Source organism: Chiloscyllium plagiosum, unplaced genomic scaffold, assembly GCF_037043375.1.
Source record: "Chiloscyllium plagiosum isolate Xiang-an unplaced genomic scaffold, Cpla_swu_hap1 HiC_scaffold_14, whole genome shotgun sequence".
Classification (NCBI taxonomy): Eukaryota; Metazoa; Chordata; class Chondrichthyes; order Orectolobiformes; family Hemiscylliidae; genus Chiloscyllium; species Chiloscyllium plagiosum.
In genome coordinates, this window is record NW_028270152.1 from 8,178,202 (window position 1) to 8,194,360 (window position 16,159).

A 16,159-nucleotide genomic window follows, 5' to 3' on the forward strand; every position below is an offset into this window, starting at 1 on the left:
GTCAAACTCTGGCATCTCCAAATCATGACTCTGCAAGAGGAGGGGGTGAGTACAGGAAACAATAAAAATACATCATTCTCTTTGTTTTTTGGTGCATTTAATGAGGTGAAGCATTCAGTTTTATAATGGCCTCATTCCAATGAAACACACCAAGCAACAATGTTTTTTTATTCGTTTGTGGGACATGGGTGTCACTGGCTGGGTCAGCATTTATTGCCTGTCCCTAGTTGTCCCTTGAGAAGGTGGTGAGCTGCCTTCTTGAACCGCTGCAGTCCACTTGCTGTGGGTTGACCCGTGATGCCGGTAGGGAGGGAATTCGAGGATTTTGAACCAACGACTGTGAAGGAACTGCTGTATATTTCCAAGTCAGGGTGGTGGGGTTTGAGAGTGTGGTGCTGGAAAAGCACAGCAGGTCAGGCAGCATCTGGGGAGTAGGAGAATCAACAGTTTGGTCATAAGCCCTTCATCAGGAATGAGGCTTGTGGGCCGGGGGCTGAGAGATAAATGGAAGTGGGGGGGGGGGGTGAGGCTTGGGGAAAGGTAGCTGAGAGTGCAATAGGTAGATAGAGGTGGGGAGGAGAGGAGAGTGGAGCGGAGAGATGGGAAAGGTGCTGGACAGATCATGAGGGCAGTGTCGAGTTGGAGGCTTGGGACTGTGATAATGTGGTGGGAGGGGAATTGAGGAAACTGTTGAAATCCACATTGATCCCATGTGGTTGCAGAGCCCGAGGCAGAAGATGAGACTTTCTTCCTCCAGGATTCTCCAAGTCAGGATGGCGAGTGGCTTGCAGGGGAACTTGCAGGGGGTGGTGTTCCCATGTATCTGTTGCCCTTGTTCTTCGAGATGGAAGTGGTCGTGGGTTTGGAAGGTGCTGTCAGAGGATCTTTGGTGAATTTCCACAGTGCACCTTGTAGATAGTACACACTGCAGCTATTGAGTGTCGGTGGTGGAGGGATTGAATGTTTGTGAATGTGGTGCCAATCAAGCGGGTCACTGGATGGTGTCGAGCTACTTGAGTGTTGTTGGAGCTTCCCCCATCCAGGCAAGTGGGGAGTATCCCATCACACTCCTGACTTGTGCCTTGTAGATGGTGGATAGACTTTGGGGTGTCAGGAGGTGAGTTACTCGCCTCAGTATCCCTAGTCTCTGATCTGCTCTTGTAGCCACTGTGTTTATGTGGTGAGTCCAGCTAAGTTTCTGATCAATGGTAATCCCAAGGATGTTGACAGTGGGGGATTCAGTAACGGTAATACCATTGAATCTCAAGGGGCGCTGATTAGAGTATCTCTTATTGGTGATGTTAATACTGTATCACCTGCGTCTGAAGGTTAATTAGAAGATACGTTAATTGTTAGAATCACAGAATCTTTACACTGTGAAAGCAGCCATTCAGTCCATACAAACCTTCCAAAGAGCATCCCATCCAGGCCCCTCCCCTATCCCTGCATTTCCCTTGGCTAACCACCTAGCCTGCACATCCCTGCACACTAAGGACAATTTAGCATAGCCAATCCACCCACCCTAACCTGCACATCTTTGGACTGTGGGAGGAAACCGGAGCACCCAGAGGAAACTCACGCAGACACGGGGAGAATGTACAACCTCCACACAGGCAGTCGCCCGAGGCTGGATTCAAACCCAGCTCCCTGATGCTGTGAGGCAGCAGTGCTAACCACTGAGCCACCATGCAGCCCCAGTTTCTAATTTAGGAACTGATTGTTAATTGAATGTGTTCATTTTCTCAGCTGGTGTACTGGGCAAAAGAAAGGCAGGATGTGAATAACGGGACCATTCTTTCTCTTGTTTACCAGCCCAGATATCAAGGGTTGGTCAATCATGCAAAGCAGATTGCTGAATAATTTCCATACCACAATTACTGTACCAGATTGATTTACAGATATGTTATTAGCGTAGAGACACGGTAATAAATGCTTTCTAACACACACAAGCATAGATACAAACACACTCAAAGATATATACACAAAGTCAGACTGCACATAGGTACAAACGCAAATGGACACACACACACACACAAACCACACCCATATGCAAGCATACATATAAACGTTGGTTCACATCAGCCTTTGGGTCTAGGCAACTTTATCTTGTTCCCATGCAGAAACAAAACACTAACACACACATACACAGAAACAAAGACATGCACACACTCACATGCACACACTCTTATGCACGTACGTGTGCGCACACACAGACGCACACACAGACATGCATGTACACACACAGACATGCGTGCACACATACATGCATGCACAAACACATAGATACACAGACATATGCACTCACACACACAAAGACACACACACGCAGACACACATACACACGCACACATACACATATAAACAGACATACGCACACACACAGGCACTCACACACACACAGACACAGATACACACTGGCATATGTACTCATACACACAAAGGCACACGCACTCACATACACATTCAGACACATGCAGGCACACACACACAGACACACAGAAATACACAGACACACATAGACACACACAGACACACACACCTTCATTACCCTGTGCCAATTTCATGCCTTTCCCCCATTTCCCTACACACCATTACAACCTAAATAGCCATCCATTGCTCATGAGGTAAAAACAATGACTGCAGATGCTGGAAACCAGATTCTGGATCAGTGGTGCTGGAAGAGCACAGCAATTCAGGCAGCATCCGAGGACAGGCAAAATTGACGTTTCGGGCAAAAGCCCTTCATCAGGAATGATGAAGGGCTTTTGCCCGAAACGTCGATTTTGCCAGTCCTCGGATGCTGCCTGAATTGCTGTGCTCTTCCAGCACCACTGATCCAGAATCCATTGCTCATGTTCAATGTCTCAATTGAACCTGCCTCCAATACACTTCTAAGCAGTGCCTTCCAGACCCTAACTTCTTGCTGTGTGAAAAAAGTCTTTCTCACATCACTTTTGCTTTTCTTGCAAGTCACTTTAAATCTATGCCCCTCTTGGTCTTGTTTCTTTCACGAGCTAGAACTGCTTGTCCCTGCCTACTCTATCTGACCCACTCACAAGTTGGATAACTGTGACCAATTATTCTCAAATCGCCACTGCTTCTTTTTGCCAATCACCTTCAATCTGTTCCCTCTGGGTTCTTGACTCATGGGAGTGGTTTCTCACTCTCGAATCTGCTCAGACCCCCTTCTGATTTTCAACCCCTCGATCCGATCCCCTTCCAACCTTCTCTTGCCCGAGTAGAGCACTTCCCATTTCTCCAATCTGTCCAAGCAGTTCAGATCCCTTGCCCCAGGAACTATTCCCCTGAATCTTTCCTGCATATTATCAACAAAATAGATTGATTGAATGAATGGATAAAAACCAAGCAGCTGGAATATTCATAGATTCATACACCTCAGAAAAGGCCCTTTGCCCCATCAACATTGGGCTCGATTACAACGTGAAATGTTTAATGCAAATACAATATCAGAAAAATGTGAAGTTGTTCACTTTAGCAGGGAGAATTAAAAAGCTGAGTATTATTTAAGTGGAGAATAACTGCAGAATTCCAGTCATAGATCACGGAACGTAAGAATGCAGATGCAGCATGTAATTAAGAATAATAAAGAATTATTACATGCCAAATTTAACATAAAAGTACAAAGTTATGTTGCAGTGATATAGGGCATTGGTGAGACCACATCTCAAATGTTGTGTGCAATTTCTTCATCTCCTCATTTGAAGAAGGAGATACACGTGTTGGATGCTGTTTATGCGATTGATTCCAGGAATGAAAATGTGTTGCTGGAAAAGCGCAGCAGGCAAGGCAGCATCCAAAGAGCAGGAGAATCGACGTTTCGACGCTCATGCCCGAAACGTCGATTCTCCTGCTCCTTGGATGCTGCCTGACCTGCTGCGCTTTTCCAGCAACACATTTTCAGCTCTGATCTCCAGCATCTGCAGTCCTCACTTTCTCCGCGATGATTCCAGGAATGAGTGGGTAATGGTTCTAAGTTTACTCCCTGAGCTGGACGAGCAGCTCAGCAAATAAACCGACAACTTGAGCTACAAATCCTCTCAAAAATCCGTGAGTGGGTTATTCTATAAAAAAAAAGCACAGAACAATACAGCACAGGTACAGGCCCTTCGGCCCTCCAAGCCTGCACCAACACATTTTGCCCTTCCATACTAAAACTGCCTCCACTTATAGGATCACTATCCCTCTATTCCCTTCCTCTTCATGTATTCATCCAGGTGCTTCTTGAATGCTGCTACTGCATCTGCTTCCACCACCTCCTCTGGCAACATGTTCCAGTCACTGCCATCCTTTGTGTGAAAACCTTGCCTCACACATCTCTTTATGAGGAGAGGCCGGAGAGACTGAGCTTGGTTCCACTGGAGTTTAAGACAGTGAAGGGAGATTTGATTGAAGTGTATAAGATCCTGGATGGTCTTCATAAGATGGACGTGCAATGAATGGCTCCTGTTGTGGGTCAGTCCAGATCTGGGAGGGACCATTTGAAAGTTACCAGTCACCCTTTTCGGACAGAGATAAGGGGCATTTTATTTTCTGTCAGAGGTTTATGGAACTCCCTGCCTCCGAAGGCTGTGGAGAATGGGTCCTTGAATATTTTTATGATGGAGGTGGATCGATTCTTGTTAAGCAAGTGATCAGGGGTGGATGGGAATGTGGCAATTGGAAATATAAACAGATCAGCCATGATCTTATTGAGTGATGGGGGAGCAGGCACAAGGGGCTGAATGTTGTACATCCTGATTCCAGGCTTCAGTCAAGTGACAAAAGGGCAGCATTCCAAAAGCTTGTGATTTCAAATAAACCTGTTGGACTCTAACCTGGTGGCATGTGACCTCTGACTGTCCATCCCAGACCAACACTGTACCCTCTACATCATACATCCGGATTCACATGTTCCTGTGAACTCTCTCCAGTGCCTTCACTGAAGTCCAGCACCATGGGCTCAATACAATGGTCCACTGGAGGGGCTGCATAGTATTTTGTATCAATTCAGTGTCCCCTCCTTACTTTTGTACTTAGTGCTTCAATTGGTAAATGAGTTTTGAGAAGATTTGTAGCTCAGGTTGAGGTTCTGGATGTATGTTTGCTCGCTGAGCTGGAAGGTTCATTTTCAGATGTTTCATCACCGTACTAGTTAACATCTCTTCAGTGAACCTCTGGACAAAGCACTGTTGATGTTTACTGCTTTCTATTTATAAGTTTGGGTTTCTTTAGTTAGGTGTTGTCATCTCCTGTGGTGATGTCATTTCCTGTTCTTTTTCTCAGGGGGTGATAAATGGATATGCACAAGAATTCCTAGAAGCATGGCATTCCATCCGGAACTCTATCAACAAACACATTGATTTGGACTCCATTTACCACCCCCTGAGAAAAAGAATAGGAAATGGCATCACCACAGGAAATGACATCACCAACACAAAGAAACCTAAACATATAAATAGAAAGCAGGAAACATCAGCAGTGCTTCGTTTGGAGGCTCACTGAAGATGTTACCTAGTAGGGTGATGAAATGTCTGAAAATGAACCTTTCAGCTCAGTGAGCAAACCTACATCCAATTGGAAAAGAACAGGACGCTGTACATTTTATGAACTGCCTTCACAATCAGTCCTTTCTTCCACTAATTTGTCACTTAACGTATGAAAGCACCTCTGGCAGTGCAGCTCTCCCTCAGTCCTGCACTGACAGTGTCAGTCAAGATCAGTGTTTGACCTTTAACTGGAAGTGGACCTTTACCTCCTGACAGAGTTCACACAAATAACCAACCACTCCTGACTGGGAGCCAGCCCCTCCTGATCAAACAGCGCGATACCTCCCCCGTGTTTCAATGGGTCACTTACCATGGAATGTGCAAATAGGAAAATCTGTAAGCCTGGGTGACGGTCCTTCATTAGATCAAGGTGCTGCAGGCAGTCTCGGACGTAGATTCTGAAATCGGACCCAATCATCCGCTTGCCTTCACTCTGCCCATGGCCAACTGTGTACGGAGAGAGAAGGAAGATTCAATGTTTGGTCGGTCTGACTTAACTTCAGTATTGCTGAGAAAAGAGACAATGTCAAAACTTCTTGCCTTGCACTCACCAGGACAGATGCAAGAATGTCAAACTTTCAAAGGGAACAACAATTTATACTACAGGACAAAAGGGTGTTGATTGATTGACCAGTCGACTCTGATCGGTCAGTGTGTTACCATGGAGAATTGACTGGGAAGCTATTGTCCTCCACATAGAAACATAGTAAGTGAATTTCACAACTAATCTTGGAGGAACCTGTTTGGACGAAGTTCACAGCACAGAATCAGATAAGTTAATCGTGGTTTTAAGTCTGTCCAATAGAAAGACTGCAGTAGTGAGTACGGTGGATTCTTTCTTGATTATATGTTTTTACAGATAAGTCTCTTGATTAAACTTAAAATATAAGCCATAACTATTAATTTAACCTGGGGCAGTGTTTGTAGAGGAATAAGATGGTGCTATTTTCTGGGTCTGTAGATTGTGAAGAAGCAAAAATGGCCTTTGCAGTGATATGTACTTCTTGTCAGATGTGGGAGTTTAAAGAGAGTTTAAGAGTTACTGCTGAGTATATCTGCCATAAATGCTGTTGGCTGCGAATCTTATCAGATCAAATGGATCGGTTAGGGAGACAGTTAGAAGCGATGAGGAATTTGCAACAGCAACAGTATGTGATGGATGGCAGTTATAGGAAGGGGGGAAAGTCTTAGATACAGTCACAGAGATGGGTCAACTCCAGGAAAGGCAAGAGAGGTAGGCACCTAGGACAAGAGTCTTTTGTAGATATACCCATTTCGAACAAGTATGCTGTTTTGGAAAATGTAGGGGGTGATGGATTCTCAGGGGAACGTAGCATGAACAGCCAAGTTTCTGGTATTGAGACTGGCTCTAATGCAATAAGGGGTACATCGGGTTCCAAGAGATCAATTGTGTTAGGGGATTCTGTAGTCAGAGGCACAGACAGATGTTTCTGTGGCCAGCAGAGAAAAAGCCTGTCCCTGTGTGTTGTTTCCTTGGTGCCAGGATCAAGGATGTCTCAGAGAGGGTGCAGAATGTTCTCACAGGGGAGAGGGGCCAGCAATTGTCAATATTGGAACCAACAATATAGGAAGGGAAAAGGTTGAGATTCTGAAAGAAGATTACAGAGAGTTAGGCAGAAATTTAAAAAGGAGATCCTCAAGGGTAGTAATATCTGGAACCAAAAGAGAAAACACTGGAAAATCTCAGCAGGTCTGGCAGCATCTGCAAGGAGAGAAAAGAGCTGATGTTTCAAGTCTAACTGACCCTTTTGTCAAAGCTGTAATATCTGGATTACTCCCAGTACTACGAGCTAGTGAGGGCAGGAATGGGAGGATAGAGCAGATGAATGCATGGCTGAGGAGCTGGTGTATCGGAGAAGGATTCATATTTTGGGATCATTGGACTCTCTTTTGGGGTAGAAGTGACCTGTACAAGAAAGACGGATTGTACCTAAATTGGAAGGGGACTAATATACTGGCAGGGAAATTTGCTAGAACTGCTTGGGAGGATTTAAACTAGTAAGGTGGGGGGGGAGGTGGGACCCAGGGAGATAGTGAGGAAAGAGACCGATCTGAGATGGGTACAGTTGAGAACAGAAGTAAGTCAAACAGTCAGGGCAGGCAGGGACAAGGTAGGACTAATAAATTAAACTGCATTTATTTCAATGCAATAGGCCTAACAGGGAAGGCAGATGAACTCAGGGCATGGTTAGGAACATGGGACTGGGATATCATAGCAATTACAGAAACATGGCTCAGGGATGGGCAGGACTGGCAGCTTAATTTTCCAGGAAGGATAGAAATACTACAGGAAGGATTGAAAGGGAAACAAAAGAGGAGGGGGAGTGGTGTTTTTGATAAGGGACAGCATTACAGCTGTGCTGAGGGAGGATATTCCCAGAAATACATCCAGGGAAGTTATTTGGGTGGAATTGAGAAATAAGAAAGGGATGATCACCTTATTGGGATTGTATTATAGACCCCCTAATAGTCAGAGGGAAATTGAGAAACAAACGTGTAAGGAAATCTCAGCTATCTGTAAGAATAATAGGGTGGTTATGGTAGGGGATTTTAACTTTCCAATCATCGACTGGGACTGCCATAGTGTTAAAGATTTAGATGGAGAGGAATTTCTTAAGTGTGTACAAGACAAATTTCTGATTCAGTATGTGGATGTACCTACTAGAGAAGGTGCAAAACTTGACCTACTCTTGGGAAATAAGGCAGGGCAGGTGACTGAGGTGGCAGTGGGGGAGCACTTTGGGGCTAGTAACCAGAATTCTATTAGTTTTAAAATAGTGATGGAAAAGGATAGATCAGATCTAAAAGTTGAAGTTCTAAATTGGAGAAAGGTCAATTTTGACGGTATTAGGCAAGAACTTTCGAAAGCTGATTGGAGGCAGATGTTCGCAGGTAAAGGGATGGCTGGAAAATGGGAAGCCTTCAGAAATGAGATAACAAGAATCCAGAGAAAGTATATTCCTGTCAGAGTGAAAGGGAAGGCTGGTAGGTATAGGGAATGCTGGATGACTAAAGAAATTGAGAGTTTGGTTAAGAAAAAGAAGGAAGCATGTATAAGTTATAGACAAGATAGATCGAATGAATCCTTAGAAGAGTATAAAGAAAGTAGGAGTATACTTAAGAGGGAAATCAGGAGGGCGAAATGGGGACATGAGATAGCTTTGGCAATAGAATTAAGGAGAATCCAAAGGGTTTTTACAAATATATTAAGGACAAAAGGGTAACTAGGGAGAGAATAGGGCCCCTCAAAGATCAGCAAGGAGGCCTTTGTGTGGAGCCACAGAAAATGGGGGAGATACTAAATGAATATTTTGCATCAGTATTTACTATGGAATAGGATATGGAAGATATAGACTGTAGGGAAATAGATGGTGACATTTTGCAAAATGTCCAGATTACAGAGGAGGAAGTGCTGGATGTCTTGAAACGGGTAAAGGTGGATAAATCCCCAGGACCTGATCAGGTGTACCCGAGAACTCTGTGGGAAGCTAGAGAAGTGATCGCTGGGCCTCTTGCTGAGGTATTTGTATCATCGATAGTCACAGGTGAGGTGCCGGACTACTGGAGGTTGGCAAACGTGGTGCCACTGTTTAAGAAGGGTGGTAAAGACAAGCCAGGGAACTATAGACCAGTGAGCCTGACGTCGGTGGTGGGTAAGTTGTTGGAGGGAATCCTGAGAGACAGGATGTACATGTATTTGGAAAGGCAAGGACTGATTAGGGATAGTCAACATGGCTTTTTGCGTGGGAAATCATGTCTCACAAACTTGATTAAGTTTTTTGAAGAAGTAACAAAGAAGATTGATGAGGGCAGAGCAGTAGATGTGATCTATATGGACTTCAGTAAGGCGTTCGACAAGGTTCCCCATGGGAGACTGATTAGCAAGGCTAGATCTCATGGAATACAGGGAGAACTAGCCATTTGGATACACAACTGGCTCAAAGGTAGAAGACAGAGGGTGGTGGTGGAGGGTTGTTTTTCAGACTGGAGGCCTGTGACCAGTGGAGTGCCACAAGGATCAGTGCTGGGCCCTCTACTTTTTGTCATTTACATAAATGATTTGGATGCGAGCATAAGAGGTACAGTTAGTAAGTTTGCAGATGACACCAAAATTGGAGGTGTAGTGGACAGCGAAGAGGGTTACCTCAGATTACAATAGGATCTTGACCAGGTGGGCCAATGGGCTGAGAAGTGGCAGATGGAGTTTAATTCAGATAAATGCGAGGTGCTGCATTTTGGGAAAGCAAATCTTAGCAGGACTTATACACTTAATGGTAAGGTCCTAGGGAGTGTTGCTGAACAAAGATCTTGGAGTGCATATTCATAGTTCCTTGAAAGTGGAATTGCAGGTAGATAGGATAGTGAAGAAGGCATTTGGCATGCTTTCCTTCGGTCCAACCTGTCCATGCTGACCAGATATCCCAACCCAATCTAGTCCCACCTGCCAGCATCTGGCCCATATCCCTCCAAACCCTTCCTATTCATATACCCATCCAAATTCCTCTTAAATGTTGCCACCTCCACATCCTCTGGCAGCTCATTCCATACACGTACCACCCTCTGCGTGAAAAAGTTGCCCCTTAGGTCTCTTTTATATCTTTCCCCTCTCACCCTAAACCTATGCCCCTCTAGTTCTGGACGCCCCCCCCCCCCCCCCCCACCCCAGGGAAAAGACTTTGTCTATTTATTCTATCCATGCCCCTCATAATTTTGTAAACCTCTATAAGGTCACCCCTCAGCCTCCGACGCTCCAGGGAAAACAGCCCCAGCCTGTTCAGCCTCTCCCTGTAGCTCAGATCCTCCAACCCTGGCAACATCCTTGTAAATCCTTTCTGAACCCTTTCAAGTTTCACAACATCTTTCTGATAGGAAGGAGACCAGAATTACACGCAATATTCCAAAGTGGCCTAACCAATGTCCTGTACAGCCGCAACATGACCTCCCAACTCCTGTACTCAATACTCTGACCAATGTTTGGGAGAAGATTTGTAGCTCAGGTGCTCGTTGTTGTGGTTCTGTTCGCCGAGCTGGGAATTTGTGTTGCAGATGTTTCGTCCCCTGTCTAGGTGACATCCTCAGTGTTTGGGAGCCTCCTGTGAGTTAGACACTCGTGGGTTAGAAACCTCTCCCACAGACAGCTCACAGACACGGGAAGAACAATACTGGCCAAGGGACTCAACTACAACCACAGGGACGCCAAGACAGCAGACTTCCTAGCAGCACTAGAATGCACACTCAGCAACAATGGACTGACAGAAGAGACACAACAAACAGTGAGACAAAGTATCGTACCTCTGATAACAAGGAAAAGACAAACACATAATCTCAACACCAAGGAGAGGGAAGCACTAAAAGCATTAAGAAACGATAAGGACATAATCATACTACCAGCAGACAAAGGCAGAATGACGGTCATCCTGGACAAAGCAGAGTACATCCAAAAAGCACAACAACTACTTGCAGGTACCAACACCTACCAAAAGAGGGAGTTTGACCCCACCCCACAGCTCACCAATAGGATAAACCCACTGAGGAACCTACAAACAAACGGACAGATCACCAGGTTTGACCTAAGAGAATGAAACCTGAAAGCAACAACACCCCCAGATTCTACGGACTACCTAAAGTGCACAAACTAGACACCCCACTCAGACCCATAGTATCACTACCAGGGATACCATCACACAAACTGGCTAAAGAACTACAGCAGAAACTGAAACACCTGATCAGCGGATCCAGACACTCTACAGTCAACACAGGAATTCTTGGACATCAGAAATATACACATAGACAAGGAAGAAACTATGGTCTCATTCGATGTAACGGCACTGTTCACCTCTATCGACAAAACCCTAGCCAGAGAAACAATAGCCAACCTGCTGGACATACAGAACAGACAACAAGACAGGGAACCTATCAACAAAGACTGCATACTCAAACTACTGGACCTGTGCCTCACAACACACTTCACATTCAACAACCAAACATATGAACAAATCAACGGCACACCCATGGGCTCACCCATCTCTGAACTCATAGCAGAAGCGGTAATGCAAAGGTTAGAGCAAACAGTCTTACCGCAAATTCAACCCAAACTCTGGGTCAGATATGTCGATGACACGTTTGTAATCATTAAAAATACGGAAATAGAAAAAACACACCGGATCATCAACGCCACACTCGTAGGAATCCGATTCACGAGAGAAGAAGAAAAGGACAACCAACTCCCATTCCTAGACGTGATGGTACAGAGAACACCAAACGGAGAATTCACCACAAAGGTATACAGGAAAGCCACACATGCAGACCAAGTCCTAAACTACGAAAGCAACCACCCCAACACACACAAAAGAAGTTGCATCAAGACACTGTTCAAAAGGGCCACAACATACTGCAGTACACCAGAACTGCAAAAAGAGGAAGAAGAACACCTATACAAGGTATTCACCAAAAACGGATACCCGCGCAATTTCATCAACAGATGCTTAAGGGAAAGACAACGGAATGAAGACATGCCGCAACCCAAAGGACTAGCCACACTACCACACATCAAAAACATTTCTGAACTGACAGCTAGACTACTGCGACCACTAGGACTCATAACAGCACACAAACCAACAGCCACTCTCAGACAACAACTCACCAGAACGAAGGACCCAATACCCAGCATGAGCAAAACCAATGTAGTGTATAAAATCCCATGCAAGGACTGCACAAAACACTACATAGGACAAACAGGAAGACAGCTAACGATCTGCATCCATGAACACCAACTAGCCACGAAACGACACGACCAGCTATCCTTCGTAGCCACACACTCAGATGACAAGCAACATGTGTTCGACTGGGACAACACTACTATTATCAGACAAGCCAAACAGAGAGCAGCCAGGGAATTCCTAGAGGCATGGCACTCATCCACAGATTCAATCAATAAGCACATCAACCTGGACCAATATACCGGCCACTGCAGTGGACAGCTGAAACTGACAACCGGAAGCGACAGATTCAAACCACTACAAATGCCGGAGGAAAGATCACAGAAGCGCTTCACAGGAGGCTCCCATGCACTGAGGATGTCACCTAGACTGGGGACGAAACGTTTGCAACACAAATTCCCAGCTCGGCGAACTGAACCACAACTCTGACCAATAAAGGAAAGCATACCAAACGCCTTCTTCACTATCCTATCTACCTGCGACTCCACTTTCAAGGAGCTATGAACCTGCACTCCAAGGTCACTTTGTTCAGCAACACTCCCATCTTTGGACTGTGGGAGGAGAGACACAGGGAAAACATACAAACTCCAGATAAATAGTCAGCCGAGGGTGGACTTGAACTTGGGTGCCTGGCGCTGTGAGGCAGCAATGCTAACCATTGAGCCACTGTGCCACCCTTAAGGGGATTGATGGGAGACAGCTTCAACTGGGAACTATCAAAATGGAATTGACCATAGAATCACTACAGTGTGGAAGCAGGCTATTCGGCCCACCAGGTCCAGATTGACTGTCTGAAGAGCATTCCATCCAGAGCCGCTTCCCCTGCCCCGAACAACAAAAAAAAACCCAAAGAACTGTGGATTCTGTAAATCTGAAACAAAAACAGAAATTGCTGGAGAAACTCAGCAGATCTGATCGCATCTGTGGGGAGTTGAAAAGTGTGGTGCTGGAAAAGCACAGCAGGTCGGGCAGCATCCAAGGGGCAGGAGAATCGACATTTTGGACATAAACCCTTCACCTGATGCTAGGCAGAAGTGATGGAGACTAGAATCAAGATTAGAGTGGTGCTGGAAAAGCACAGCAGGTCAAGCAGCATCTGAGAAGCAGGAAAAATCAACGTTTTGGGCAAAAGCCCTTCATCAGGAACCTGACCTGCTGTGCTTTTCCAGCCCCATACTTTTCGACTCTGATGTCCAGCATCTGCCGTCCTCACTTTTTCCCAGCGTCCGTGGAAAGAAAGAGGACTTAGCAGTTCGGGTCCATTGCGCCTTCAGTTCTGAAGTGAATTTCAGAAATTTTACCTCTGCTTTCTCTCCACAGATACAGCCAAACCTGCTGCATTTCTCCAGCAGTGTCTGTATCTTTTCTGTTGCAAATCAAGTACGGGGATTTTATATCAAAATAACTTCATCCTGACACATCAGGAAGATCCCAGCTAGGTCATACAGCAATCTACTTTTTTTTTTACTGAGATTGGCATTTATTACCCATCCCTAGTTGCCCCTCGAGAAGGTGAGGGTGAGCTACCTTCTTGAACCACTCCAGTCCCACAACTGGACCCACAATGCCCTCAGGGAGGGAGTTTTGGGATTTTGACCGAGTGACACTGAAGGAACGTTAGGAAGACCAAGAGCCAGTTGGGTGACGAATATGGGCATGAGGCTTTTTCTGCTGAAGGTGCCTTGGCCTGACCCTTTCGTTCAATGAACAACTGAGAGTCACATGATCTGTCATAAGTTCTACCTGTGAGACTTGATTACCATAGAGACTTGGGTCTTTCACAAAGACATAGGTGCAAATGTTTGTGCCTGAACGTGATGGTAAAGGGAGCAAGACTTATGGTGGACAGACTCAGAGTCTCCAAGATTTTGGGGGCAGAAAGAGAGGATGAGATGCCTGTCAGGGATAGTAAAGAATACAAGTGGTACAGTCTGCAATGAGAATACAGTTTCACCGAAAGCTACTGGGCACAGTTTGGCACAAAGAATAATCTCATGCTGGAGGGATTTATACCCTGGTAATTTGAAAACTCTGTGAGATTTGCTGTAACAAACTTTGGAGGAGAAATCACCAGAGTGGATCTTACAGCTGGCAGCTGGGAAACAGTCACTTGATATTACAATTCAGCAAGATGAGGAAATGTGAAGCTGAGATTGACTAGGAACTGCTTTCTTTAACGACTCAATACCTCTCCATGGGCATGTTAAAGTAATAATAAGGATTCACTTTTCTGCTGTTACATATATTAGTTACTGTTGGGCAATGATTAGTCAAATTCATAGAGCTGTACAGCACAGAAACAGATCCTTCAATCCAACTCGTCCATGCCAATCAAATATCCTAACCTAATCTAGTCCCATTTGCCAGCACCCAGCCCATATCCCTCTCAACCCTCCCTATTCATATACCCATCCAGATGTCTTTTATATTTTGCAATTGTACCAGCCTCCACCACTTCCTCTGGCAGCTCATTCCATACACGTACCACCAACTGTGTGAAAAAGTTGCCCCTTAGATCTCTTTTATATCTTCCCCCTCTCACCCTAAACCTATATCCTCTAGTTCTGGACTCCCCCACCGCAGAGAAAAGACTTTGTCTATTTACCCTATCCGTGCCCCTCATGATTTTAAGGTCACCCCTCAGCCCCCGATGCTCCAAGGGAAATCAGTCCCAGACTATTCAGCCTCTCCCTTTAGCTTAAATCCTCCAACTCTGGCAACATTCTTGTAAATCTTTTCTGAACCCTTTCAAGTTTCACAACATCCTTCTGTTAGGAAGGAGATCAGAATTGCACGTAATATTCCAAAAGTGGCCTAACCAATGTCCTGTACAGCCACAACATGACCTCCCAACTCCTGTACTCAATACTCTGACCAATAAAGGAAAGCATACCAAACGCCTTCTTCACTATCCTATCGACCTGTGACTCCACTTTCAAGGAGCTATGAACCTGCATTCCAAGGTCTCTTTGTTCAGCAACACACCCTAGGACCTTACCATGAAGTAAGTCCTGCTCTGATTTGCTTTCCCAAAATGCAGCACCTCACATTTATCTAAATTAAACTCCAGCTGCCACTCCTCAGCCCGTTGGGCCATTTTTTCAAATAACTTGTTAACTTGAATCTTGTGCAATTCCTTTGAGTTGGTTATTGTGAATTGAAACTCCTTGCTTCAAGTTATCGATCATTATGAGAAATGTAGAGTAACTGTTTTGCAGAACACTCCCATTTAGTCCCTGGCACTATTCTAAACTTGCTATTCCAAGTCACCACCCTGTTCCCATGCCAACTGCTCTGGCATGGCCTCCTGCAGTGATTTAATATCAACCCACACAACTTTAAGGAACATCCTTGTAAATCTTTTCTGAACCCTTTCAAGTTTCGCAACATCCTTCTGTTAGGAAGGAGACCAGAATCGCACGTAGTATTCCAAAAGTGGCCTAACCCACGTCCTGTACAGCTGCAACATGATCTCCCAAATCCTGTACTCAATACTCTGATCAATAACGGAAAGCATACCAAAGGCTGAATAGTCACTTTACAATCTTCCAAACTCAACATTGAGCTTAACAATTCCAGGCCGTAACCTCTGAGTTGATTTGTTTTTGTCTCCTCTGTCTTTCCTGTTTTGGCTTCTAACTTTTTTTGTTTCAGATGAGATCTGTTCATGGTTCTGCCATCCTCACTTCACCTAAACATACCTTTCTTTGTTTCTGCCGTTACTTGACCCATTGCCACTTCTTTTGGTCCTGCACTGTCAACCTTTCTTTTAATTACCTTCATCTGTTTTCCACTCTATCACAGACCACTCAGCAGAGACTGGATTAGCCCTTTACATATTGTGGCTACAAGAGCAGGTCAAAGACTAGGACT

General features: G+C 45.0%; 1 protein-coding gene across 3 annotated transcripts in view; it reads right to left on the reverse strand.

Moving 5' to 3' along the window:
* The window catches only part of mgll (monoglyceride lipase), a 103,068-nt gene that overhangs the window by 51,619 nt on the left and 35,290 nt on the right, over positions 1-16,159 (reverse strand). For all 3 annotated transcript variants that reach the window (XM_043707591.2, XM_043707593.2, XM_043707596.2), the window contains one exon: positions 5,857-5,993. In XM_043707591.2, coding sequence (XP_043563526.1) covers positions 5,857-5,993 — 137 coding nt within the window. The remainder of the gene's footprint in view (positions 1-5,856; positions 5,994-16,159) is intronic.